This window comes from Saccostrea cucullata, unplaced genomic scaffold (genome assembly GCF_032062105.1).
Source record: "Saccostrea cucullata isolate Sc308-1 unplaced genomic scaffold, CSIRO_AGI_Scuc_v1 ctg10234, whole genome shotgun sequence".
NCBI lineage: Eukaryota > Metazoa > Mollusca > Bivalvia > Ostreida > Ostreidae > Saccostrea > Saccostrea cuccullata.
Window position 1 is genome coordinate 1 of NW_026927907.1, and position 27,780 is coordinate 27,780.

Below are 27,780 nucleotides of genomic sequence, written 5' to 3' on the forward strand. Positions count from 1 at the left end.
TAATATTTGTTATTTTTTTTTATCTATATACATGTTTGTCTTTAAACTAAGTCTTAGAATTATCTAAGGAAATAACTTGAAAGATGTCGCTTTGAAAGAACGAAAAAGGCAGGCAAATTTCAGTAAAAGTGCTAGTAGACTACCGAGCATGGATACAAAAACAGGCATTAAATATAAAGCATTTTCAAATTGAAAACTTGAAGAAAAAAACATTTCATGTAATACATGTTATATGTTGCTGCTAATTTTTTAGCTTTAGTAGCAAAACCCACAGAAGAAGACAAGACGGGGGAACCAGTTGAAGTGGAAGAGAACCAGTCAGTGGAGGACCAGTTAACAGCAACTGATAAAAGGTGTGTCCTCATTTTTAACAAAAATTACAGACTGCTGTTTTAATTAGTGATTTTGCAGTGTGCACCTCCAAATATTTCATATTTGTACTGTATATACATTTTTGTAAACTTGTCTAGAATGTTTAAAAAAAAAAACAAGGCAAGTCATCAACACAGAGAATTTTTTTTTTAGGCAAAACTTAAAAAGGAAGACATACAATTAAATTGCAAGATTTGTGCAACACTATAGATATTTGCATCCATAGATGGGGCTGATGGAAATTTGTAAATGACAGTATGTATTATATAATTCTAGAGCAACCCCAAAGAAAGAGAAATCACCAACAGGAGGGCCCCGTACCCCCAAACCGGAGGACTTCGGACTGAGTAGTCTAACACTGAGTGCTTGTAAACGACCGGAAAAAACACAGGTGTTAAACTCTCACAGGTAAGGGAGCTACAAGACAATCTGACAAAAGATAAATCCTATATTCAACAAAATTAAGAGATGATAAGAATTGATCTTGCAGAAAAACACCCAAAAAAGATTCTGTGCCTCCTGCTGAAGCCCCCCAAGAAGAACCCCTCCCTGGGCCCCGCACCCCTAAACCAGAGGATTTCGGACTGAGCAGCCTCGTGCTGAGTGCCTGTAAACATCAAGACAGAACGCAGGTGTTCAGTTACCCAGACACAACCTCTCACAGGTAATAAGGCAGTTACCTTCCTTATACACTTCCCTTACCTTTCATAGGGTAGCTGCAGAACTTAGCGTTATGGTTTTATATTGTAGTCTTTGACCATAACCATGATAACTCTACAGATCCCTTTATGTATTCCAAATTATGTGCAATTTTTAATGCAAGAGTTTCTGCGAACCATAAGGGACTTATTTTTAGGTCACACTCAGGTGACCTATTGCTATCTGTTTTTGTCCGTCGTCGTCTGTCGTGCGGTTTGCGTCGTGCGTTAACATTTGAACATTTTCAGCTTCTTCTCTAAAACCACTGAACCAATTTCAACCAAATTTGGCATATAGCATCTATGGGTAAAGGGGAACAAATATTGTGAATTTAATGGTCTCTGCCCCTCTGGGGCCTGGGGGGTGGGGCAAAAACCACTAAAATTAGTGCAATCTTTAAAAATCTTCTTCTTTACTCCTGGACTTCAAGCAGTCAAACTGTTAGTATGATTGTAATCAGCATTGAGTCCTCTACCAAAATTGTGAAATTCATGGCCCCAGGGTCAAGGGTTCTAGTACTAGGGTGGGGTTAAATAGGTTATATAGTGAAAATGCATTATTTTTTTGAAATACTTCTTTTCTTCTTTTCGTTTATATAAACTAACCAAGTGCATAGTTGAGTTAGAAATGACTGCCTCTTCCAAAATTGTGAATTTCATGGCCCCAGGGCAATGGGTTTTATCATGTTTATTGCTAGGGAGGGGCTATATAGATTATATAGTGAAAATGCAAAAATTCCTCGAACGTCCTCTTTTCTGTTTGTGGGCATTAAATAAACTAACAAAGTGCATAGCTATGTTGAATAAGACTGCCTCTTCTAAAATTGTGAATCTAATGGCCCTAGGGTCAGGGGTTCTAGTGGCAGGGTGGGGCTATATAGATTATATAGTGAAAATGCCAAAATTCTTTGAAATTCTTCTACTCTGTTCGTGGGGATTAAATAAATTCACTAAGTGCATAGCTATGTTGAATAAGACTGCCTCTTCCAAAATTGTGAATTTCATGGCCCCATGGTCAGGGGCTCTAGTGCTAGGGTGGGGCTATATAGATTATATAGTAAAATGATTTATTTCTTTGAAAATCTTCTTCTTTGCCCCTGAGTATTAAATAAACTAACCAAGTACGTAGTTATGTTGAATAAGGCTGCCTCTTCCAAATTTGTGAATTCAATGACCCCTGGGTTAGGGGTTCTGGTGTTAGGGTGGGGCTTTATTGATTATATAGTGAAAATGCATAAATTCTCTAGTAATCTTTTTTTCTACACCTGGGTACTTAACCAATGAACTATGTACATAGTTATGAGAAGGAAGGATGCCTCTTTGAGATTTGTGAATTTCAGAGCCCCTGGGTCAGGGCTTCTTGTGTTAGGGTGAGGCTCTAATGTTTATTTAGTGAAAATACATGAATTCTTTGAAAATGTTTTCCTTTTTTCTTGGGTATTATGCCAATGATCTTAGTATATATTTATGACGAAGAAGGCTGCTTCTTTCAAAAATGGTTATTTTACTGGCCCCTGGGACAGAGGTGCTTGGTGGAGGGGGGTACATAATATGAAACTTTGGTATTAATCAACAACATTATGAAATAAAACTTAAATGGTGCCTCATTTAAAATTGTGTCAGAATTCCATGGCCTCTGGTTTAAAACATGAATCAAATTTAATTTGTTGGAAAGTTGTTGCATGATACTCAGGTGACCTATAAGGCCCATGGGCCTCTTGTTCCATTTTCAAGCAGAGTTCAATCAACTACATTTTATTCCTAAATTCTTGATGTATTTTTTATGGAATCCGGATAGGGCCACGCAGTTCACTATCGCGTCATCGCTCCATCGAGATTTGAGTTGATGACGGGATAATGCAATGACGATGAAGCTATGGTGCAATAACGATGAAGCAATGGCGCGATAGCGCGATAACGATGAAGCGATGGCGCGATGACGATGAAGTGATAATGCGATGACGGGATGGCACGGGATAGCTATGATGCGTTGGTGCGATAGCGATAATGCGATGGCGCGATAGTGATGATCCGATGCTATATTGGGTCATCATTAATGCTTTATCGCGCTATCGACATCGTGTCATCGCTCTATCGACTATATAGATAGGATGGCATTCCCCAGCAGTCATTGCATAACATGGCGTTTGTTGATGAAAAGATTCAAGAATATTTCTTTAACGGATATGATAAAGAAATCATATTTCTTCTTTGGTTTTACACAGAAAAGCTTCCATGTGTATTGTCATTAGTAGTTAAAATTCGAGCATTTGATTGCCCAGTGATAATAAACTGACTTTAATTTTGTATTTGATAATTATATTTTAAATAACAAACACGAAGTACATGTACCAAGAGGAGAGAGGGAGGAAGACTTTTGTCTTGTGTTTGCTTTTAATTTTCTTGATTGTGAATACTGTATTTAACGGTGCTTAAATTTCACGATTTCTCAGAAGTACAATAGCGATGCTTTTAATTTCACCAGGGATCTATATACTAGTATACAGGTCCTTGATTTCACGACGCAAGAAATTAATTTAAATTTCGTATAAGTATTTACTCGTTTTTAATAGTTAATGATAACATTCACGATGGGTTTAATTTTGCAGAAAAAAGATGAATCGCGAACAAAGTGAAACTAAAACCATCGTAATTATTTTCCAATCTACAGTATTAACACACACCCCCCGGTTTATAAACCAAAATCTAGATCACGTGGATTTCGATATCTTTTACATCAGTCACAAGATGAGTGTATTGTTAAACTTATCCTGATTATCAAACTATAATTTAACAATTCTAACTAGTTATATGTCTGACAAGAAAGACATGGTTAATTTTAATGCCCAAGTGAAGTTTATTAATACAGTAAGATCTATTTCTGATATATATTCTGTTCATATCTTCACTACCTGACGCCATTTCTATTCTCAATGACGCATGCGCAAAAGAGTCGATAGCGCGATAGTGCGATAATGCGATGACGATAGTGCAATAGAGCACTGATGATGACACGATAAAGCATCGCTTCATCGTTATCGCATTATCGTATCATCGCTATCGCACCAACGCATCATCGCTATCATGTCATCGCATTATCGTTTCATCGCACCATCGCTTCATCTCATCGCAGTATCGCACCATCGCATCATCGTCATCGCGCTATCGCCCCATAGCTTCATTGTTTTCGCGCCATCGCTTCATCGTCATCGCATCATCGCACTATCGACTCAAATCTCGATGGTGCGATGATGTGAAAGTGAACTGCGTGGCCCTATCCGGATTCCATAATTTTGTGAACAACCTTTATATTTTGTCCACCTCAAAACCCTTAGTAATTGTATCTACAGACATTTTTAGCTAGATATCTTAACATGCTTAAGTAAGGCAACATGGCATTTACATGACAAAAAATTTAAAACAAGTGAATTTATTGGTCTGAAGTGAAGATGTAAAGGGTCAGGAAGTGGATAAAATGTACAGGTAGGCAGAAAAGTATGTTTAAAATTAAGGCATGAAAGGTTGTTGATTGACCATTGTTGGAAAATGGAGAAATACATTCCAAACCATGCACAGAAAATCTTGTGCTGTAAATTGCACATTATTTGCATAACAGGATCTGTAGCATTATGGTCAAAGACAAAAATATAAATAAAACCAAAAGGCTACAGTTCTGAAGCTATTGACAGGGTAATATAAACAAAACTAAATGTAACCTCTGAAAAGTAACAGCAGAAAAATTACATGGCTATTGTCATGATTGTATACATGCATTAAAAAAACAAACAAACAACCTGTCACATATAAACAGGTGCTATTCAACCATCAGTTACCTGTCAAAGGTAAACAGGTTATCTTTTTGTTAGGAGTAAGTTGGACTTGGTCCTGGACATTCCTCCATTGCTCTCCTCATCATAATGTGTGATCTTTTTGTTAGGAGTAAGTTGGACTCGGTCCCGGACATCTTTCAACATGATGGCATCCAAGTAACACCAAGTTTTCTTGGAGGAAAGCATGCCAGCCCAGGATGGAAACAAGGTGAGAGATGGATATCAGATATTGACTTCTTAAGTTCTTTTCATTGGTTCATCATCAATAGAATTTGGGCAATAGTCTGTACAATGACATTGGAACAAATTTAGTAGTACATTGCTATATTACTAGGGTAAATTAAGAAAAGATGTCAATATATGTTTTTTGTCCTCTACTGTATTACATGTATCTTTACTTTCAGATTTTACAGATAAAAAGTTTCTGGTCCCAAAAGTCAAGGACGGAGCACTGAGGATGGTAAATTATATTGAGAATCTATTGTCTGTCCTTGTCATAGAAATCTATTTTGAATTATTGAAAAAGGGAGATTACTGTGATGGTCCCTTAGATTATCTCAAAGAAGCCTTGTCTTAATCTTTGATTTAATCTTGTTTGTTAATCTTGATAATGCCCTAAATGTAGCTTTCTGAACCAGTTTAATAAGGAATGTGATGTCCACTGGTGCATGTAGGGCCAGTCATTACATTTCTAATTTCAAGGGCCCAAGCAAAAAGCCAAAATGGAGTGGAATTTTCTGCCTTCAGTCGTAATGATTTTCAATGTTCTGTTTTTAGAGGGGGAAGGAGAATTTTGACCAGAGTTCAAGCCCAGCCCCTCGATTTGGTTCAGTGAATATGAAAATTGGAAAGGTAGGACATCTCTGAAGATTCCATCTTTTAGATGCATTTTTATACCCCCCGCAAACAAAGTTTGGGGGGGTACATAGGAATCACCTTGTCCGTCTGTCTAGCTGTCCATCTGTCTGTGCAAACGTCCATATCTTTCTTACGGAGGGACATTAGAATCTACTACTCCACACAAAGATTGCCCATGACCTAAGGGTGTGTCATGACCTTGACTCAAGGTCATTTGGGGAAGTTCAAGGTCACTGGAAGAAAACGTTCATAATTCGTGTCAGGTCCATATCTTTCTTATGGATAAACTTGGTAGGTTCTCATTTCACACAAAGATTGCCCATGACTCAAGGTGTGTCATGACCTTGACCCAAGGTCATTTGTAGAAGTTCAACGTCACTGGAAGAAAAATTTCAAATTTGTGTCCGTTCTACATCTTTTTTATGGATAAACTTGGTAGGTTCTCATTTCACACAAAGATTACCCATGACCCACGGGTGTGTCATGACCTTGACCCAAGGTCATTTGGGAAAGTTCAAGGTCACTGGAAGAAAAAGTTCATAATTTATGTTTGGTCCATATCTTTCTTATGGATAAACTTGGTAGGTTCTCATTTCACGCAAAGATTGCCCATGACCTAAGGGTGTGTCATGACCTTGACCCAAGGTCATTTGGGGAAGTTCAAGGTCACTGGAAGTAAAATTCATAATTTGTGTCCGGTCCATATCTTTCTTATGGATAAACTTGGTAGGTTCTTATTCTACACAAAGATTGCCCATGACCCAAGGGTTTGTCGTGACCTTGACCCAAGGTCATTAAGAGAAATTCAAGGTCACTGAAAGAAAAAGTTCTTAATTCATGTCCGGTCCATATCTTTCTTATTGATAAACTTGGTAGGTTCTCGTTTCACACAAAGATTGCCCATGACCCAGGGGTGTGTCATGACCTTGACCCAAGATCATTTGAGGAATTTCAAGGTCACTGAAAGAAAAATTTCATAATTCATTTGTGATACATATCTTTATTATGGAAAAACTTACTTCTGAAAAACCCAGCTGGGGGTATTTTGTCCCATTTCGACAGTTCTAGTTTAATTTGATTTATTTATTAGCAAATTAATTAAAGCTGTTTGAATTTTATTTCAGTTTTGATTATACTTGGACATCTCAATCAAATTCTTTTTTCATTTGTTAGATTGGCTTCAAATTGAAGATTAAGATTAACCTTAATTTGAATGTAGATCATTTTTTTAACAAAGGTCAAGGTTAAACAATCCAATAAGCTACTATTTTTAGGAGTTGAGTGATATAACTGGAATACACAGACTTCCCAACACCCCAGAACTTACCATACCCAGGAATTATTCAGCGTTCCGCCCCCCACCTGACACCCCTGAAATGATGTCCACCAAGACAGAGCTGAGAAGTCGCCCTCTACCGGATACCCCAGAACTGGCCTCATCTAAAACACTGATGAACTGCAGACCTCCACCGGACACCCCAGAACTGGCCTCAACCAAGACATCTTATCACACCCCTGAGACTCCAGTCTTTCTCAAACAGTACAAGGTGGGCTGCATTTTTAAAAAAAAACCAATTGATTTTAAAATCTATTTAGGTTAATTGAATTTCTTACATGTATAAATATTTTAAGATGAAAGTGATGGAGGTTTATATGTGCATTTTATATTACCAGTAGACTCATTGTACATTATAATTTTATTTATTTTTTTTGATACTGAAGGCAACAGAGGGTAGTTATACTAGTGCTGTGTGGAAACCTCCCATAATGCCTCAGGAACCACAAAATAAGGGTCGCACAGAAGCTTTGAAAGAAATGCCACAGATGCCCAAACTAAAGGGACTATACAGCTATCTCTCCGATGTTAACTGATGAATATGGCTTTATTTTGTGTATTTATAACTGATTTATTTGGAAGTAATTATATCCCTGGTTCAAAGAAAGGGGGGGGGTGTACTGTTTTACCCTTGTGTGTCTTTCTGTTCGTAACAATTTTTTTGGTCACAGTTTTGTAAGCAACTACTCATCACAGATGATTAAAATTTTAATACAATCTTCTCTGAAGTTGGGAATCATTTTTAGCTCACCTGAGCTGAAAGCTCAAGTGAGCTTTTCTGATCACATTTTGTCCGGGTTCCGTCTGTCTAGCTGTCCGTCTGTCTGTAAACTTTTCACATTTTCGACTTCTTTTCAAGAACCGTGGGCCAATTTCAACCAAACTTGCAACAAAGTATCCTTGGGTAAAGGGGATTCAAGTTTTTTCAAATAAAGGGCCACATCCTCATTCAAGGGGAGATAATTGGGAATTAATGAAAATTTGGTGGCATGTTTTAAAAATCTTCTTCTCAAGGACCACTGTGCCAGGAAAGATGAAACTTATGGGGAAACATCCTCAGGTATTGAAGATTCAAGTTTGATCAAATCATGACCCCCGGGGGTAGGGTGGGGCCAAAATGACTAAAGTTTTACATAGAAATATATAAGAAATTTCTTTAAAAATCTTCTCCTCAACAACAAAAAAGCCATAATTGTTCATATAATATGGAAGCATCCTCAGGTAGTGTAGATTCAAGTGTGTTCAAATCATGACCCGCAGGAGTAGGGCGGTGCCAAAATGGCCAACCAAAGTTTTACATAGAAATGTATATGAAAATTCTTTAAAAATCTTCTCCTCAAGAATAACAAAACCATAATTGTTCATATTTATATGGAAGCATCCTCAGGTAGTGTTGATTCAATTTGTTCTAATCATGACCCCCAGGGGTAGGGCGGGGCCAAAATGGCCAACCAAAGTTTTACATAGAAATATATAGGAAAATTCTTTAAAAATCTCCTCAAGAATAGCACAGCCATGATTGTTCATATTTATATGGAAGCATCCTCAGGTAGTATAGATTCAAGTTTGATCAAATCATGGACCCCAGGGGTAGGGCGGGGCCAAAATGACCGACCAAAGTTTTACATAGAAATATATAAGAAATTTCTTTAAAAATCTTCTCCTCAAGAACAACAAAGCCATAATTGATCATTTTATATGGAAGCATCCTCAGGTAGTGTAGATTCAAGTGTGTTCAAATCATGGCCCGCAGGAGTAGGGCAGGGCCAAAATGGCCAACCAAAGTTTTACATAGAAATATATAAGAAATTTCTTTAAAAATCTTCTCCTCAAGAACAACAAAGCCATAATTGATCATATAATATGGAAGCATCCTCAGGTAGTGTAGATTCAAGTGTGTTCAAATCATGACCCCCAGGGGTAGGGCAGGGCCAAAATGGCAATCCAAAGTTTTACATAGAAATATATAAGAAATTTCTTTAAAAATCTTCTCCACAAGAACAACAAAGCCATAATTGATCATATAATATGGAAGCATCCTCAGGTAGTTTAGATTCAAGTGTGTTCAAATCATGACCCCCAGGGTAGGGCAGGGCCAAAATGGCCAACCAAAGTTTTACATAGAAATATATAGGAAAATTCTTTAAAAATCTTCTTCTCAAGAATAGCACAGCCATAATTGTTCATATTTATATGGAAGCATCCTCAGGTAGTGTAGATTCAAGTTTGTTCGAATCATGGACCCCAGGGGTAGGGCAGGGCAGGGCCACAACAAGGGTGAGGCCAAAAAGGCCGACCAAAGTTTTACATAGAAATATATAGGAAAATTCTTTAAAGATCTTCTCAAGAATAGCAAAGCCATGATTGGTCTTGGGATTACTTTTGGATATAAGCTTTTCAAGTATAAACCAATGCTTCTTTTTCCTAGCCACAGTGCTTAGGTAGGCGATGTGGCCCATGGGCCTCTTGTTTACCTTGACATTCCCTGTGATCTTGATCTAACTTTTCTGGATTTAGTGTTTAGCTCAGTTTATAAACAAAATCTTCAAGATTGATTTTTCTATGAAACCTTTTAAAAGATGCTAATTTTCAACTTTGTCAACATTTTTTGATCTTCCCTTTTGCAAGGGATATTGGGAGTAGTTCATATAAATTAAGTTATAGAACAATTTTTACACCCCAAGCAACAAGTTGTTTGAGGTAGAATGTTTTTGACCCGTCCGTCAGACTGTCAGTCAGTCCTGTTTTTTTGTCAGTGCTACTCATAAACTGCTGCACAGAATATCTTCAAACTTTGAAGATATTTAGGACACAATGTGTCGATGTGCACATTACCAGGAGATTTCGATTCCTTTTATTATACCCCCTGCTTGAAAAGCGGGAGGGTATATAGTAATCGGTATGTCTGTCTATACGTCCGTTAAGCTGTCTGTCCGTCCTGCCATTTTATACGCTTTGGGGTACTCATCTCTTATCCGCAACTCCTTTCATACCACTGAAGGAAATTTAATGAAACTTTCACAGAATCTTTATTACATATTACCATTGTGCACCTCCTATTTTACATTTTGATCTGATGTATATTTTAGATTTTCCAGAGCAAAACATGGACACTGCCATTATATTCATATGGGAGGCGGGGGTATCATTTAGTGAGCTCATTACTCACAGTACCTCTAGGTCTTTAAGGGAATTTCTGCACTTTTACACTTAGATTTTTGGCCATATATTGAATATAGAGATGAACAGTTTGTCAGCACAACTCCCCATAAACCGTTGCACACAATTTTGTCAAAGAACGAGTGCACTTATGGACCCCGGTAAAATGTGAAAAAATAAACAATCAAATTGAGCAAAACTTTTCATCTCAAATCATTAATTGATATCTAAACCATCCGATTCGACAAATTTTACCGCTGAAATCCACAAATATACAAAGAACAAAACTATACAACGTGGTAGGGGTCAGCCGACATTGGCGATTTTCTTTACTAAATCGAGAAAGGTCATTCATTTCTAAGCCTTTGTTAACTATGAGCCTATTATTGTGCAAACTTGTGCGAATGACAAAAGACGCATATTACATTTATAAAACTTGTGTGAAAGTATGAAATTTGGACACGATTAGGCTTGTACTTAAAATATTAAAAATGTATAAAAAGTACAATGTTTTTCCTTAGCAAGTGAGAGCTATTTACCTGTATGACCCATGTTGAACCCACATGTGGAATAAATTATTTAAAATACTGATAGTCACGTGAGTTCTACCCAGGTAAACATTCCTCAAAAGTGCTCACTGTAAAACATAGGCAGGTTTTGTTTCAGTAGGTCAAAGTCATGCCGCTTAGAGATGTTTGTATGTATTTGTTTTTAAGAACATGTTAGGGTAAGGAGATCTAAGCGTCGTTCATAAAGTGTCAAACATTTTGAACCTTCATGCAAGACAATGAAACAATTGAAAGCCATCTATAACACTCCTTTTTAATTTCAAATTCAATGAAACTATTATAATTGTAATTTTTCAAGAGTGCCAATTTGTTAGTTTAATCATTTTAGATACAGGCAACTACACAACTTAATTCCATATTTTTAAAAACAGGTTTGGCACAAGAAATATTATTCCGCAAACGCGTCCGACTATGATCCACCATCAGATTGTTCAAGTATCGATTTAAATATCTATTCCCTTGATTTACATAAACGAAACTAAAAGAAGGTTCGGTAAGACTTTTCTGGATTTATAGGGTATCCATAGGCCTTTCAAACTATTCAATTGTTTCAAATCAATGCTGATTTAAGTGGCGCTTAACATGTTTTTTGATTAGAAATATCCACTTATATCTAACTATTACCAATAGAGAACGATTTGGTAAAATATTCTGAAGTAAAATGGCACTTAAAAAGGGCCCATTAAAAATTGCTTAAGTGTCCTTTGCAGATTTTTAGGACATAATGTGTAGATGTGCATATGCCCAGGAAATTCTGATTCCATTATTTTTTCCGAGAATTTCTGCACCTTTACACTTAGATTTTTGGCCATATCTTGAATATAGAGATGAACAGTTTGTCAGCGCAACACCTTATAAACCACTGCACACAATTTCGTCAAACTTTGTTGATAATATTTAGGACACAATGTGTAGATGTGCATATTATCAGGAAATTCCGATTATTTTTGTCCGGGAATTTCCCCACCTTTATACTTAGATTTTTAGCTCACCTCAACGAAGTTGCGAGTAACTCAGGTGACCTATTGCGATCCGTTTTTGTCTGTCGTCGTCCGTCGTGTGTTAATATTTTGTCAATGAACATTTTCATCTTCTCCTCTGAAACCACTGAACCCAATTTCAACCAAAATTAGTATACAGCATCTATGGGTGAAGGGGAACAAAAATTTTGAATTTTACGGCCCCCGCCCCCCTGGGACCTGAGGGTTGGGGCCAAAACCACGAAAATTATTGCAATCTTTAAAAATTTTCTTCTTTACTCCTATACATCAAGCAGGCAAACTGTTAGCATAAATGTAATGAGTATTGAGTTCTCTACCAAAATTGTGAAATTCATGGCCCCGGTCAGGGGTTATGGTGTTAGGGCAGGGCTCTATTGATCATATATTGTGAAAATGCATTTATTCTTTGAAAAATCTTCTTTTCTGCTTCTGGGTATTAAATAAACTAACTAAGCACATAGTAATAATGAGCAAGAGTGCCTCTTCTAAAATTGTGAATGTTATGGCCCCAGGGTCAGTGGTTCTGGTTTAAGGGCGGGGCTCCATTGATTATGAAGTGAAAATGCATTAATTCTTTGTAGGGATGTCAATTTTACTTGGACAGCTTAGTCAAATAGTCGGATGCTTGAGTCGAACGATAGTCGAATATTCGTTTAAATTATTTTTTTGTACCACTTTCACTGTTTGTCTTTTACAGACAAGTTTACAATATTTAACCTACGCTATCACTTACTAGTACAACAGATTTCTGAATTGTAAACATGTATGTAGTCCAATAAAAACTGTACATCAATATTTGTCCCATGTATTTATTTTCAAAATTAATATATTAGCTGCACGTTTCATCTACCGGTAAATGCAGGATATCAAACGCCCGTATTTGTTCTTTCTTTACTTAACAGTATATTACATGTACACCATAATTGAAGCCAATTGTTAAATGTCCCTCAATTATCTTTGACAGGTTAACAATTAAAATTCGTCTCTTATAAAAACAAAGAGAGAGCAAGAGCTTGGGAGAAATTTAAATTATGAAATTTTGTCAAACAATCAATGATTGTATGACATTAATAGCAGAAAAAGAAAACACGGTTTAATTACTCTTATATTAAAGTACTCGACTATCGTTCGATCATACAGACTATCGACTAAAATTTCTTTAGTCGGTTATTGGTTAAAAATGTGTTTCATCAGAGTAATTTTGAATTCGAGGCAATAAACTTATAGTAAAAAGCTCTTACAAAATCGTAAATACATGTAAATCAGGGTCATTTAATATAAGAGTAATTAAACTGTGTTTTCTTTTTAGCTCACCTGAGCCGAAGGCTCAAGTGATCTTTTCTGATCACATTTTGTCCGGCGTCCATCTGTCTGTCTGTCTAGCTGTCTGTCTGTCTGTCCGTCTGTCTGTTCGTAAACTTTTCACATTTTCAATTTCAACAAAACTTGGCCAATTTCAACAAAACTTGCCACAAAGCATCCTTGCATAAAGGGGATTCAAGTTTTTTCAAATGAAGGGCCACACCCTATTCCAAGGGGAGATAATTATGAATTTGCGAAAAATTATTCGCATTTTTAAAAATTCTTCTTCTCTAGAAGCACTGGGCCAGGAAAGATGAAACTGATCATCAGTCTCATGTGGAATCATCCTCAGGTAGTGTAGATTCAAGTTTGTTCAAATCATGACCCCCGGGGGTTGGGCGGGGCCACAATGGCCAACCAAAGTTTTACATAGGAATATATAGGAGATTTCTTGAAAAATCTTCTTCTCAAGAAATACAAAGCCATGATTGGTCATATTTATATGGAAGCATCCCTAGGTAGTGTAGATTCAAATTTGTTCAAATCATGACCCCCAGGTGTAGGGCGGGGCCACTATGGTTGACCAAAGTTTTACAAAGAAATATATAGGAAAATTCTTTAAAAATCTTCTCAAGAATAGCAAAGCCATAATTCATCATATTAATATGGAAGCCTCCCCAGCTAGTATAGATTCAAGTTTGTTCAAATCATGACCCCTGGGGGTAGGGTAGGGCCACAATGGCCAACAAAAGTTTTACATAGATATATATAGGAAAATTCTTGAAAAATCTTCTTCTCAAGAATAGCAAAGCCATAATTCATCATATTTATATGGAAGCCTCCCCAGGTAGTATAGATTCATGTTTGTTCAAATCATGACCCGTGGGGGTAGGGTAGGGCCACAATGGCCAACCAAAGATTTACATAGGAATATATAGGAAAATTCTTGAAAAATCTTCTTCTCAAGAAATACAAGCCATGATTGGTCATATTTATATGGAAGCATCCCTAGGCAGTCTTGATTCAAATTTGTTCAAATCATGACCCCCGGGGTAGGGCAGGGCCATAATGGCCAACCAAAGTTTTACATAGAAATATATAGGAAAATTCTTTGAAAATTTTCTTCTTTAGAATAATAAAGCCATGATTGGTCATATTTATATGGAAGCATCCCTAGGTAGTGTAGATTCAAATTTGTTCAAATCATGACCCCCAGGTGTAGGGCGGGGCCAAAATGGCCGACCAAAGTTTTACAAAGAAATATATAGGAAAATTTTTTAAAAAATCTTCTCAAGAATAGCAAAGCCATAATTCATCATATTAATATGGAAGCATTCCCAGAGAGTGTAGATTCAAGTTTGTTCAAATTATAATCCCCGGGGGTAGGGCGGGGCCACAAAAAATCTTTAAATCTTTAAAAATCTTCTTCTCAAGAAATTTTCTTACAGGAAAAAATCTTCTCAAGAATAGCAAAGCCATAATTCATCATATTTATATGGAAGCCTCCCCAGGTAGTATAGATTCATGTTTGTTCAAATCATGACCCCTGGGGGTAGGGTAGGGCCACAATGGCCAACCAAAGATTTACATAGGAATATATAGGAAAATTCTTGAAAAATCTTCTTCTCAAGAAATACAAAGCCATGATTGGTCATATTTATATGGAAGCATCCCTAGGCAGTGCTGATTCAAATTTGTTCAAATCATGACCCCCGGGGATAGGGCAGGGCCATAATGGCCAACCAAAGTTTTACATAGAAATATATAGGAAAATTCTTTAAAAATTTTCTTCTCTAGAATAACAAAGCCATGATTGGTCATATTTATATGGAAGCATCCCTAGGTAGTGTAGATTCAAATTTGTTCAAATCATGACCCCCAGGTGTAGGGCGGGGCCACAATGGCCAACCAAAGTTTTACATAGAAATATATAGGAAAATTCTTTAAAAATTTTCTTCTCTAGAATAACAAAGCCATGATTGGTCATATTTATATGGAAGCATCCCTAGGTAGTGTAGATTCAAGTTTGTTCAAATCATGACCCCCAGGTGTAGGGCGGGCCACAATGGCTGACCAAAGTTTTACATAGATATATATAGGAAAATTCTTTAAAAATCTTCTCAAGAATAGCAAAGCCATAATTCATCATATTTATATGGAAGCCTCCCCAGGTAGTATAGATTCATGTTTGTTCAAATCATGACCCCTGGGGGTAGGGTAGGGCCACAATGGCCAACCAAAGATTTACATAGGAATATATAGGAAAATTCTTGAAAAATCTTCTTCTCAAGAAGGACATGGAAATAACGAACAGTATTCAATCTCAACGTCCATTAAACAAATATACAAAATAAGAGCAGAGCAAACACGGACCTCCGAAACATCAGAGGTGGGATCAGGTGCCATGGAGGAGTGAGCATCCCCTGCCGACCGGTCACACCCGCCGTGTGCTCGTTGTCATAATCAGGTAAAAACGGAAAAAATCCGTGGTCAATTCAGTGTATAAATAATGGACTAACAATTGGTATGAAAAACGTCAGTCAGCATTTCCTTCAATGATAAATTGTATTTGCTGACAAGGTCATTGTATCGACCATAGAATTTACGAAATGATGACTTTAAACGAGACTGTTGATATTCTTGTTTCATCAACTTGCTTGTCAATAATTTACCTCGTTTAAGAAATTGTTCATACGTAGAGCATGTCCTTGCGTATCGAATCAACTGAGATATAAATACTCCGTATGCAGGTGATGAAGGTATATTGCTGCATAAGTAAGGGAAGTTGACGATAGAAAAGTTAAAGTCATCACGTTTATCATATAGCTTGGTTGTTAGATTACCATTAGTGTCTTTTTCAAGTAAAATATCCAAGTATGAAGCAGAAGTGTCGGACTCTGTGGTATCTTTTATCTCAAGCTCACCAGGATATATCGTGTCGACGTAGGAATGGAAATTATCATTATTAATTGACAATACGTCGTCGATATATCTAAATGTCGAGTTGAAGGCCACAGCAAGTGTTTTCTTCTTTTCACGCAAAAGATTTTGCATAAATTCTGCTTCATATGAATATAAAAATAAGTCTGCTAATAACGGAGCGCAATTTGTACTCATGGGAATTCCAATAGATTGTTGGAATACCTGGTCTCCAAAAACCACATAGATATTGTCAATCAGAAACTCAAGCATCTTCTTGATGTCAACTTCAGAGTACTTATGTGTGCAATCAGAATCTGTTTTAACAAAATAATTTTTCAAATGACCAATGACGAGGTAAGTAAACTTACGAGTTCCATTTTTGTTGAAGAAGCAGCTGTCAATGATATCAAAAAGCCTGGATTTTAATTTGTCGTGGGGAATTGTTGTGTATAAAGTTGAAAAGTCGTAAGTTTTTATGCTGTTGATTTTTGTAAAGTCTTGTGATTTCAAATTGTCCAAAAGTTCTTTAGAATTTTTAAGTATCCACATCTGATTTACACCACTTCTTGAATATATAGTTGTACAGTAGTTTTACATAGAAATATATAGGAAAATTTTTTTAAAATCTTCCAAGAATAGCAAAGCCATAATTCATCATATTAATATGGAAGCATCCCCAGGTAGTGTAGATTCAAGTTTGTTCAAATTATGACCCCCGGGGGTAGGGCGGGGCCACAAAAAATCTTTAAATCTTTAAAAATCTTCTCAAGAAATTTTCTTATAGGAAAAAATCTTCTCAAGAATAGCAAAGCCATTATTCATCATATTTATATGGAAGCCTCCCCAGCTAGTATAGATTCAAGTTTGTTCAAATCATGACCCCTGGGGGTAGGGTAGGGCCACAATGGCCAACCAAAGTTTTACATAGAAATATATAGGAAAATTCTTGAAAAATCTTCTTCTCAAGAATAGCAATTAAAGCCATAATTCATCATATCTATATGGAAGCCTCCCCAGGTAGTATAGATTCATGTTTGTTCAAATCATGACCCCTGGGGGTAGGGTAGGGCCACAATGGCCAACCAAAGATTTACATAGGAATATATAGGAAAATTCTTGAAAAATTTTCTTCTCAAGAAATACAAAGCCATGATTGGTCATATTTATATGGAAGCATCCCTAGGCAGTGTTGATTCAAATTTGTTCAAATCATGACCCCCGGGGGTAGGGCAGGGCCATAATAGCCAACCAAAGTTTTACATAGAAATATATAGGAAAATTCTTTAAAAATTTTCTTCTTTATAATAATAAAGCCATGATTGGTCATATTTATATGGAAGCATCCCTAGGTAGTGTAGATTCAAATTTGTTCAAATCATGACCCCCAGGTGTAGGGCGGGGCCACTATGGTCGACCAAAGTTTTACAAAGAAATATATAGGAAAATTCTTTAAAAATCTTTTCAAGAATAGCAAAGCCATAATTCATCATATTAATATGGAAGCATCCCCAGGTAGTGTAGATTCAAGTTTGTTCAAATAATGACCCCCGGGGGTAGGGCGGGGCCACAAAATATCTTTAAATCTTTAAAAATCTTCTCAAGAAATTTTCTTATAGGAAAAAATCTTCTCAAGAATAGCAAAGCCATAATTCATCATATTTATATGGAAGCCTCCCCAGGTAGTATAGATTCATGTTTGTTCAAATCATGACTCCTGGGGGTAGGGTAGGGCCACAATGGCCAACCAAAGATTTACATAGGAATATATAGGAAAATTCTTGAAAAATCTTCTTCTCAAGAAATACAAAGCCATGATTGGTCATATTTATATGGAAGCATCCCTAGGCAGTGTTGATTCAAATTTGTTCAAATCATGACCCCCGGGTGTAGGGCGGGGCCAAAATGGCCGACCAAAGATTTACATATAAATATATAGGAAAATTCTTTAAAAATTTTCTTCTTTAGAATAACAAAGCCATGATTGGTCATATTTATATGGAAGCATCCCTAGGTAGTGTAGATTCAAATTTGTTCAAATCATGACCCCCAGGTGTAGGGCGGGACCACTATGGTTGACCAAAGTTTTACAAAGAAATATATAGGAAAATTCTTTAAAAATCTTCTCAAGAATAGCAAAGCCATAATTCATCATATTAATATGGAAGCCTCCCCAGCTAGTATAGATTCAAGTTTGTTCAAATCATGACCCCTGGGGGTAGGGTAGGGCCACAATGGCCAACAAAAGTTTTACATAGATATATATAGGAAAATTCTTGAAAAATCTTCTTCTCAAGAATAGCAAAGCCATAATTCATCATATTTATATGGAAGCCTCCCCAGGTAGTATAGATTCATGTTTGTTCAAATCATGACCCGTGGGGGTAGGGTAGGGCCACAATGGCCAACCAAAGATTTACATAGGAATATATAGGAAAATTCTTGAAAAATCTTCTTCTCAAGAAATACAAGCCATGATTGGTCATATTTATATGGAAGCATCCCTAGGCAGTCTTGATTCAAATTTGTTCAAATCATGACCCCCGGGGGTAGGGCAGGGCCATAATGGCCAACCAAAGTTTTACATAGAAATATATAGGAAAATTCTTTGAAAATTTTCTTCTTTAGAATAATAAAGCCATGATTGGTCATATTTATATGGAAGCATCCCTAGGTAGTGTAGATTCAAATTTGTTCAAATCATGACCCCCAGGTGTAGGGCGGGGCCACTATGGTCGACCAAAGTTTTACAAAGAAATATATAGGAAAATTTTTTAAAAAATCTTCTCAAGAATAGCAAAGCCATAATTCATCATATTAATATGGAAGCATTCCCAGAGAGTGTAGATTCAAGTTTGTTCAAATTATAATCCCCGGGGGTAGGGCGGGGCCACAAAAAATCTTTAAATCTTTAAAAATCTTCTTCTCAAGAAATTTTCTTACAGGAAAAAATCTTCTCAAGAATAGCAAAGCCATAATTCATCATATTTATATGGAAGCCTCCCCAGGTAGTATAGATTCATGTTTGTTCAAATCATGACCCCTGGGGGTAGGGTAGGGCCACAATGGCCAACCAAAGATTTACATAGGAATATATAGGAAAATTCTTGAAAAATCTTCTTCTCAAGAAATACAAGCCATGATTGGTCATATTTATATGGAAGCATCCCTAGGCAGTCTTGATTCAAATTTGTTCAAATCATGACCCCCGGGGGTAGGGCAGGGCCATAATGGCCAACCAAAGTTTTACATAGAAATATATAGGAAAATTCTTTGAAAATTTTCTTCTTTAGAATAATAAAGCCATGATTGGTCATATTTATATGGAAGCATCCCTAGGTAGTGTAGATTCAAATTTGTTCAAATCATGACCCCCAGGTGTAGGGCGGGGCCACTATGGTCGACCAAAGTTTTACAAAGAAATATATAGGAAAATTCTTTAAAAATCTTCTCAAGAATAGCAAAGCCATAATTCATCATATTAATATGGAAGCATCCCCAGGTAGTGTAGATTCAAGTTTGTTCAAATTATGACCCCCGGGGGTAGGGCGGGGCCACAAAAAATCTTTAAATCTTTAAAAATCTTCTTCTCAAGAAATTTTCTTATAGGAAAAAATCTTCTCAAGAATAGCAAAGCCATAATTCATCATATTTATATGGAAGCCTCCCCAGGTAGTATAGATTCAAGTTTGTTCAAATCATGACCCCTGGGGGTAGGGTAGGGCCACAATGGCCAACAAAAGTTTTACATAGATATATATATAGGAAAATTCTTTAAAAATCTTCTCAAGAATAGCAAAGCCATAATTCATCATATTAATATGGAAGCATCCCCAGGTAGTGTAGATTCAAGTTTGTTCAAATTATGACCCCCGGGGGTAGGGCGGGGCCACAAAAAATCTTTAAATCTTTAAAAAATCTTCTCAAGAAATACAAAGCCATGATTGATCATATTTATATGGAAGCATCCTCAGGTAGTGTAGATTCAAGTTTGTTTAAATCATGACCCCTAGGGGTAGGGCGGGGCCACAATGGCAGACCAAAGTTTTACATAGAAATATATAGAAGAATTCTTTAAAAATCATCTTCTCAAGAATTGTAAAGCCATGATTGGTCATTGGACTTCTTTTGGATCAAAACTTTTCAATAATAAACCAATTTTCTACTTTTTCCTAGCCACAGTGCTCAGGTGAGCGATGTGGCCCATGGGCCTCTTGTTCTGATATTAATGTCATACAATCATTGATTGTTTGCACAAAATTTCATAATTTAAATTTCTCCCAAGCTCTCACTTTCTCTTTGTTTTTATAAGAGACGAACTTTAATTGTTAACCTGTCAAAGATAATTGAGGGATATTTAATAATTGGCTTCAATTTAAATTTAAATTGGACTTATTAATTTATTTTGTTGAAAATGCCAAACAAGCATTCTTAGCAATCCCCACTTTAATACCTATCCGATTATGTTTACAGTTTTGCTTTATATTAAAAGACAAAACTGTTCCTTTAGCTGGAAATTATTTAATCCAGAGTTCAAGAGTTATTAGTATTACGTACGTCTGTATCAGAAAAATTTCATCGGAAACAACAGGAGGCCATAATAAGTGTAGGAAGGGAATTGATAACTTGAGATATATTTGGTTAGTAGGAAATTCAAAAGATTTTATGTAAGTAAAATACAAGTTAAGAGTTTTGTCAAGTGCATGGTCTTAAAATTCACATCACGCTATAAACTGTAAAAACATCTACAATATTATTTTCATTGGTCAAATTAAAGTTGTAGATGTCTGAGTTTGCAAATAAATTTGTTGACAATTAAGCAAAAAAAAAAAAAAATAATAATAATAAATAAATAATATATGCAAACTTTCCAAAACGTGAAATTCCTTTTTCGTGGGAGGGGTGTAGCGGTTGGCATTTGACTTCTAACGCTTTGTATATATCCACTTTTCAAACCATGCAACTTATTAAATAACACATGTCTGCGTTCTCGAGAGGGGTCTACATTTTCTAGGGGGAGGGGTGTCCAAGTTCAATTCTTACTTGGTTTAGTATCTTTGTTGGCATCCTGCTGTCTCGGGAGACAATGGAGATCAAGACGGAATTCGAAGCTACTCTTTGTCGTCTGCGCTGTTTTCTCTCATCCCTCTGTTCTTCCCTCCTCTTTTCACTGAGTTGGAGGTCTGCCTTGACAGCATGCCTTCATCGATTTCAGTCAGCAGCCACTCCTTCCCAGCACGCCGGGTCGATGTCTCCGGTGTAAAGACGAATAATGACCCCCATCGAATAATGACCGGGGGGTCATTTTTCAACGACAAAAAATGACCCCCACCCGTAGAAAAAAATCATTTTTTGTAGAAAAAGAGTCCTAGGGGGTCATTATTTTATATGTTAGTCCTATAAAATAATGACCCCCATTGAAAAATGACCCCCTTTAAAGTGATACAAAATATACACTCTTTGATATCTTTTTTACAGCGAAACTAATTTTTACATTTTCTGTAACCAGAAAAATACAAAAAGTCGTATGAAATAATTGAGAGATTCACGTAGTCTTTCAATGCTAAAATTGTGTTTGAAAAAGAGATTCTTTAATTGTCAAGTAAATAAAATTTCTCTTTAATATTCCTCCTTATAATGTTTGCTTAAAGAATGATATTCCACTTGTTTTTAGAAATCAAACCATGCAAAAATCAGGTTTAAATACTCTTTAATAGGAAAAATTAAATTTTCCGTCATTTCAACTTTTAGCTTGTTTAAGTTTGGCAAATCCTATTTGACAATGAAAGAGGAGGAAATTTTTATCCCCCCCCCCCAAAAAAAAGAACATTACGTTAAATCAAAACAAAAAAAATAATAATAAATGAAAGGCAAAAATATAAATAAAACTCTATACCTTTCAATAATTCTGAAAGAGGCTCTAGATAAAATATTGAATTGAAGTGAAGCCTTCACACAAGTACTATCATATCATAATTTACTTCGCCATGATTAAAGCATACTTTAAATGTTGGTGGAGGTATACTTGAAAGTATTGTGGCAAAGTAACAGTTAAAAATTAGTAGAATAGTGGATTATTTTAAGCTTATTTTTAATTCCTTCTTATAGAAAAATAAAGGTTAGGTGTTTTTTTTTTTGTTTTGTTTTTTTTTTTTTTTTTCTTTTGTTCAATATCGACTTCCTCCTAAATAAGAAAGGGGGTGGGGTAAGTATAAGACCTAAAAATATGCTCTGTTTAGCTATGGGCTAGTGTAAAATACACAGTCATTCTAATGCAAAAACTATACAAGTAGACATAAACTTTTGATTTAGCAGTATTCATTACATTTCTTTTAACGTAGAACCTACTTTATATGACATCATAACTGGTAAATGTATTTAACCTGTGCTAACCCAGTAAGACGTCATAATGATAATTCAATGCCACTTTTTCCCATACTTGACAGCTTCAATAGAAATGGTAGAAAATACTGCATTTTGAAATTCAGAATTCAATCATGCCAACATAATCTTAATTCAATTCATACATTTTTTGGTTTATAATGCTTAATAGCATATATTTCTGGAATAAGAGAAAATATGTAGGCACCTTTATTTACTAGATCTAGACCTGAAGTTGACAAACCCAAGACTATCTAGTGTAATGAAATTACAATGTACATACAACTTTCGTAATAATTTGAATGGTATGTAACCATTTTGAAGGAATGTATAAATCGTAAGAAATCTTTAGTTGCCAGCTATATAATGAGTGTAATATCTTGATGAAATGTGTCTAAGTCAAAGATGTACGTGTTGTAGATCGTTTGATCGTGTGTACATTTTTGTGATATATATATATATAATGAAATGATGAGCATTCCTTTTAACAATTATTTGTTACCTATTCATATTCTTCTTGGTGTTTGATTACAATTTTTCTATTAAATATGATCTTTTTAAAGTAAAGGTACAATTTCTGATATAAAATATTTAATCTGAAAGTAACCCCAAATAGTCATTTAATTATTAAATCCCGTGTAAGTGCAAAAAGGTCAAGAATATGAGTATCGGTAAATAGCTGATCTCTCAAGTAGTTAGAGGGGAAAGGTATATATTTTAATCACTTTTTGTAATCATTTGGCTATGTTCTTCATCATATTAAAGATTGAAAATATTGTGACAAAGACTTCTAAAAAATATTTACTAATGTAGGGTGCATAAATGACTAAAAATAATGGAGTTCATTTGACTATTTTTTTTAATGGTGGACTTATCTTTTATGTTAATTTAATAAAAAATAAATTATTCTTGATAAAATATTGTTTAATATTATTCAGTTAAAAAAGTTTATAAACGACGATGTTTGAAGAAGTATTTTTGTGATTTTTCATATTCCCTTTATGACAAATACCCCTAAAAATACTGTAGACGTACTTTTTTTCCACGTGGTTATAATTCTGCGGAATCTCAATACCTGTTTAAACCATGGGTAGAAAATTACGTGGATTTCTTAGAATGTCACTATATGCCTTACATTTATATGAAGTACGCTTGGACAAATTTTCGCGGAAAATTTGTGACCGCGTACATGGCGTAAATTAATACCACGCGGAAAGAAGTACTTCTACAGTATTTGAAAATGTGAAGTCGCAGTATGTAAATACCATACCAAGTTTCACAGCCTGTTCTAGATTAAAAAACAAGGAAACATCATGATATGTTAACTGATTGACAAGCAAGTACTAATTTATCATTTTGAAAAGTTTGAAAATCTTGTGACAGACTTTTCCGACATAGGTTCTACCTTAATTCTTGATTTACTCCACCCTTTTACTCAGTTCTGAGTATATTTTTCAGAGAATTTAATATGAAAATCAGAACAAACATTTTCATTGTTGTAACGTCTTCTTTATAATGTATCATAATATGAAAAGTTAATTGAAGACCATTTCTTTTTATATCCCCGTAATCGAAGATTCGGGGGTATATAGTTTTATCGTGTCTGTCTGTATGTCCGTCTGTCTATCTGGCGGTTTGTTTGTCCGCAAAAACCTTAACCTTGACCATAACTTTTCAATTATTGGAGCTATGACTTTCATATTTAATATGTGTATTCCTTGTGACAAGACCTTACTTTGGGTACCACCAAATTTGACCTTTTGACCTTTACCTTGGAGTTTGTCCCATTTTACACAAAAATGCCAAATTTTTACTTCGGCCATAACTTTCAAACGGTAGATACTAGTACTTCAAATATGTAGTTTTTTGGCATTACCTTTCATTGGATACTAAAAACTTTTACCTTTTGACCTTGACCTTGGAGATTTCCGTACTTATGATTTTTTTTTATCCTTGGCCATAACTTTTGAACGGTAAGGGCTAGGGTATTCATACTTCACATATGTAATCCTTGTTACATTAAACATTTTCTTAAGAAATCATCAACTTTGACCTTTGAGTTTGACCTACCTTTCAAAAACTTATCCTTAGCCATTACTTTTGAACAAGTGGTGCTAGGGCTTTCCTATTTTGCAGTTGTATTTCTTGTGAGAAGACCCTACTTTGGGTAACAATATATTTAAATTGCATTTAAGAAAAGTTTAATCTTCGCTATGTTGCCATACAGGGGCATAGCAGTTTCACAAACACATCTTTTTATATATGAGGATTTGTGGATAAGAGATGGATACCTCAAAGCGTTACAGACGGACGGACGGACATCCCGATCACTATATACCCTCCCGCTTTTCAAGCGGAGGATATAATAATATATAATACTGCTGATTTTTTCTGTCAGTTCGATGATTTCCACCATCAAAAAACAATGTTTACCTAACCCTTAAGGCTTGATACATCTTTTACTCCTTTAGATTCTGAATCATTGCATTGACCTTAAAATATAGCTATAATTGTATAATGCATCTGAATCATTGCATTGACCTTAAAATATAGCTATAATTGTATAATGTTATGAGATCAACATATCATCAGTTTATTCCCAATAAGCTCAGGTGAGCATTTTGGCCAATATGCCTCTTTATCTAATATTTTTTTTGCCCCCTAAAAATTTTAGCTTTAATCTACAGGGGTCATTTTTCTACGGGGGTCATTTTTCTTCACGTGGGTTCTGCAAATTTTTAGGGTGGTGACACTTTTTCTACGGGCAAAAGGGTCATTTTTCTACGTCGAATAATGACCGGGGGTCATTTTTCGCTGTCGAAAAATTACCCCCGGTCATTATTCGATGGGGGTCATTATTCGTCTTTACACCGGCCCTCATGTCACGTTTTAGGACATCCTTGTAGCAAAGAACAGGCCTTCCTGTAGGTCTTGATCCAGTTGCCAGCTCTCCGTACAGCACGTGATGTCGACGTCACATGACTTTGGCAATTATACTTACAGTTTAGAGGTCAAATTTCAATATTGCAAGGGCATAACCAAGTTAAAAATCTAATTTATTTTATGATCCTTTTCAACACTATATGTAGTTTGTGAAAAGTGCTGCGAACCTATATAGATTCCCTTTTTAAATTTTTTTTAATTTTTAATTTTCCTTCCAATTTAGTACAATAGGCTGATTGAAAGCGTTACGGATTCTGCAAATACTTCTGCACAGTTCAGTCGACTGGGAAAAGTACTAGTTGTGGTGTCGCTGACTTTCTTTGCTCTATAATCTTCAAAAGCGGACCTTTAAAGCTTATTTTAAGGATGATATATAAAGATTGATATAAAAACAATCCATGAAAATTTTTTTCACCTTTAACAGTCTCTATTTTTGTAAGAAATATAAACTTTTGTGGCCAAACTCTGTGCCTAACGGGGTTTCAAGGTTTGTTAACATAGGGGGTTTCAACTCAAAGGCTTTTACTTTGTTTTAATTTTTGCTTTCTTTGAAGAATTTGGATTTCGTCCATTTACCACGAAATAAAAATGAATGGTCATATGTAAGGCAAAGAGTTTGGTTGTTACCTATGTGCAAAAATGAACAGATGTGAAAGCTCACTCAAGAGACAGGTTGCGTCTCCTACAGAAGGATATAGATTTCACTGTAGTAAATGTGGGAAGAAAGAATGGAGGCGTACAAGGCGAGGACAATCCCCCGCTCTGAGAAAAGATTTCATAATTCTATAAGTTATATATTTTTTAAAATTATATTGTTTACATAATCCTTTACACATTTAATTCTGTATTTTATTATTTTAATATTTTATTAAGAATTTATTTTTCACTCATGTTTTTAAGATATGGGAAAACAAAAAAGAAACAGCTTCATATATGATTCGAACTCTCTCCATAGCGCAGGGTTTGGTCAAAGACCGACCGCTTTAACCACTAAGCTACGAAGTACAGTGTATATGCATTATCGACGTCGGTCAGTGTGGTTTAAATGAACAGATTTGTGGAAGCGTACATTTTTTTCAGTATTTTTCGATTTTCATGTAGAATGGGTTCAAATTCCAATTTTTGGACCAATGAAATAGATTTTACATTTACGTTTCCATCATTTAAGCGTTAACGAAAAATGGAGACTTGACCCATTCATTTCAAAATTCATTTTTTATAGCTCCAATAAACCCATTTTCCACTAAATGTGCTTAACTGTCACTTTTGAAATACAGATTATCAAATATAAGTCGTGCAGTAAAATAAAATAATAACATGTTTTGAAGCTGACATTACTGAGAACATGATTTTAGAAAAGTAAAACCTTTCTGTGATTTTTGAAAATAGAGAAACATTTTGTTTCAGAACGGGGGATTGTCCTCGCCTTATACGCCTTCTTTCAAAGCACATAGCATTGGGAGGACATCTTCCAAGCATAACATTTTACTATTGAAATTCTTCATTGAAAACTCCCACATTTGTTGCGGTACTGTCAAATAATGGTATATTGAAGAGTAGTGCATGAATAAAATAGGTACTGAAATGGAAACCTACGCCCTCCTCCTTTCTCCCACGCCATTTGGAGTCCTGGTTCATTCATTATGAAGGAAAAGTGAATGGCCATACGGAAGGCAAAATATTTTACATCGGTGTGCAAAGACTTTTCAGCAACTCAAATTCTTGTTTGATATCGTAGGCCCTTTACCAAAAACCCAAAAATAAGAATCCAATGCTTACATTATCATCTCTAATTTTCTCTACTTTTCCCTCTATATAATTGTAAATTTCATCATACTTTCTACTGAATTTAGCGCATGTCAGACCTGACGTACATGTAAGAGCCGTTTGTGACATTGAATGTTAAAAGCATATTAGGCCTTCTTAGCTCCTGACCTATCGACCTACCTAATTTACATTCCGGAAGAATGATCAAGAAATCAACTTTGCTAACTTCAAAGAGTTACCCCGGTATCACAGAGAAAAACTAGAGGTACTGTGAGCAATGAGCTCACTAAATGATACCGCCGCCTTCCATATGAATATAATGGCAGTTTCCATGTTTTGCTTTGGAAAATCAAAAATATGTGTCAGATCAAAAAGTAAAATAGGAGGTCACAATGGCAAAATGTAATTAAGAATCTGTGAAAGTTTCATTAAATTTCCTTCAGTGGTATGAGAGGAGTTGCGGATAAGAGATGGGTATCCCAAAGCGTAACGGACGGACGGACGGAAATACCGATTACTATATACCCTCCCACTTTTCAAGCGGGGGTATAAAAATTAGAAATGGAAATATTAGTATATAAATAACGTTACTGCGTGTACAACATCGTTTAATAGGTTTAATATGTTAAAGAAGGCGTTTAATCA

General features: G+C 35.6%; 1 protein-coding gene across 1 annotated transcript; it reads left to right on the forward strand.

The window, feature by feature from the left end:
- The first annotated feature begins 40 nt into the window (after window positions 1-40).
- Window positions 41-8,224, forward strand: LOC134275836 (uncharacterized). Its single transcript, XM_062758129.1, has 8 exons — window positions 41-353; window positions 649-780; window positions 863-1,036; window positions 5,008-5,108; window positions 5,305-5,360; window positions 5,678-5,752; window positions 7,033-7,305; window positions 7,481-8,224. Exons 1-8 carry the CDS (start codon window positions 226-228, stop codon window positions 7,628-7,630), a joined length of 1,089 nt encoding a protein of 362 aa, XP_062614113.1. The 5' UTR covers window positions 41-225; the 3' UTR covers window positions 7,631-8,224.
- Window positions 8,225-27,780: the final 19,556 nt, after the last annotated feature.

Coding starts and splice junctions, on each gene's coding strand:
- LOC134275836 (XM_062758129.1), top strand. CDS start 226: ATGTTATATGTTGCTGCTAATTTTTTAGCTTTAGTAGCAAAACCCACA. Junction 354..648: donor TTAACAGCAACTGATAAAAG/GTGTGTCCTCAT, acceptor ATATAATTCTAG/AGCAACCCCAAAGAAAGAGA. Junction 1,037..5,007: donor CCAGACACAACCTCTCACAG/GTAATAAGGCAG, acceptor TCTTTTTGTTAG/GAGTAAGTTGGACTCGGTCC.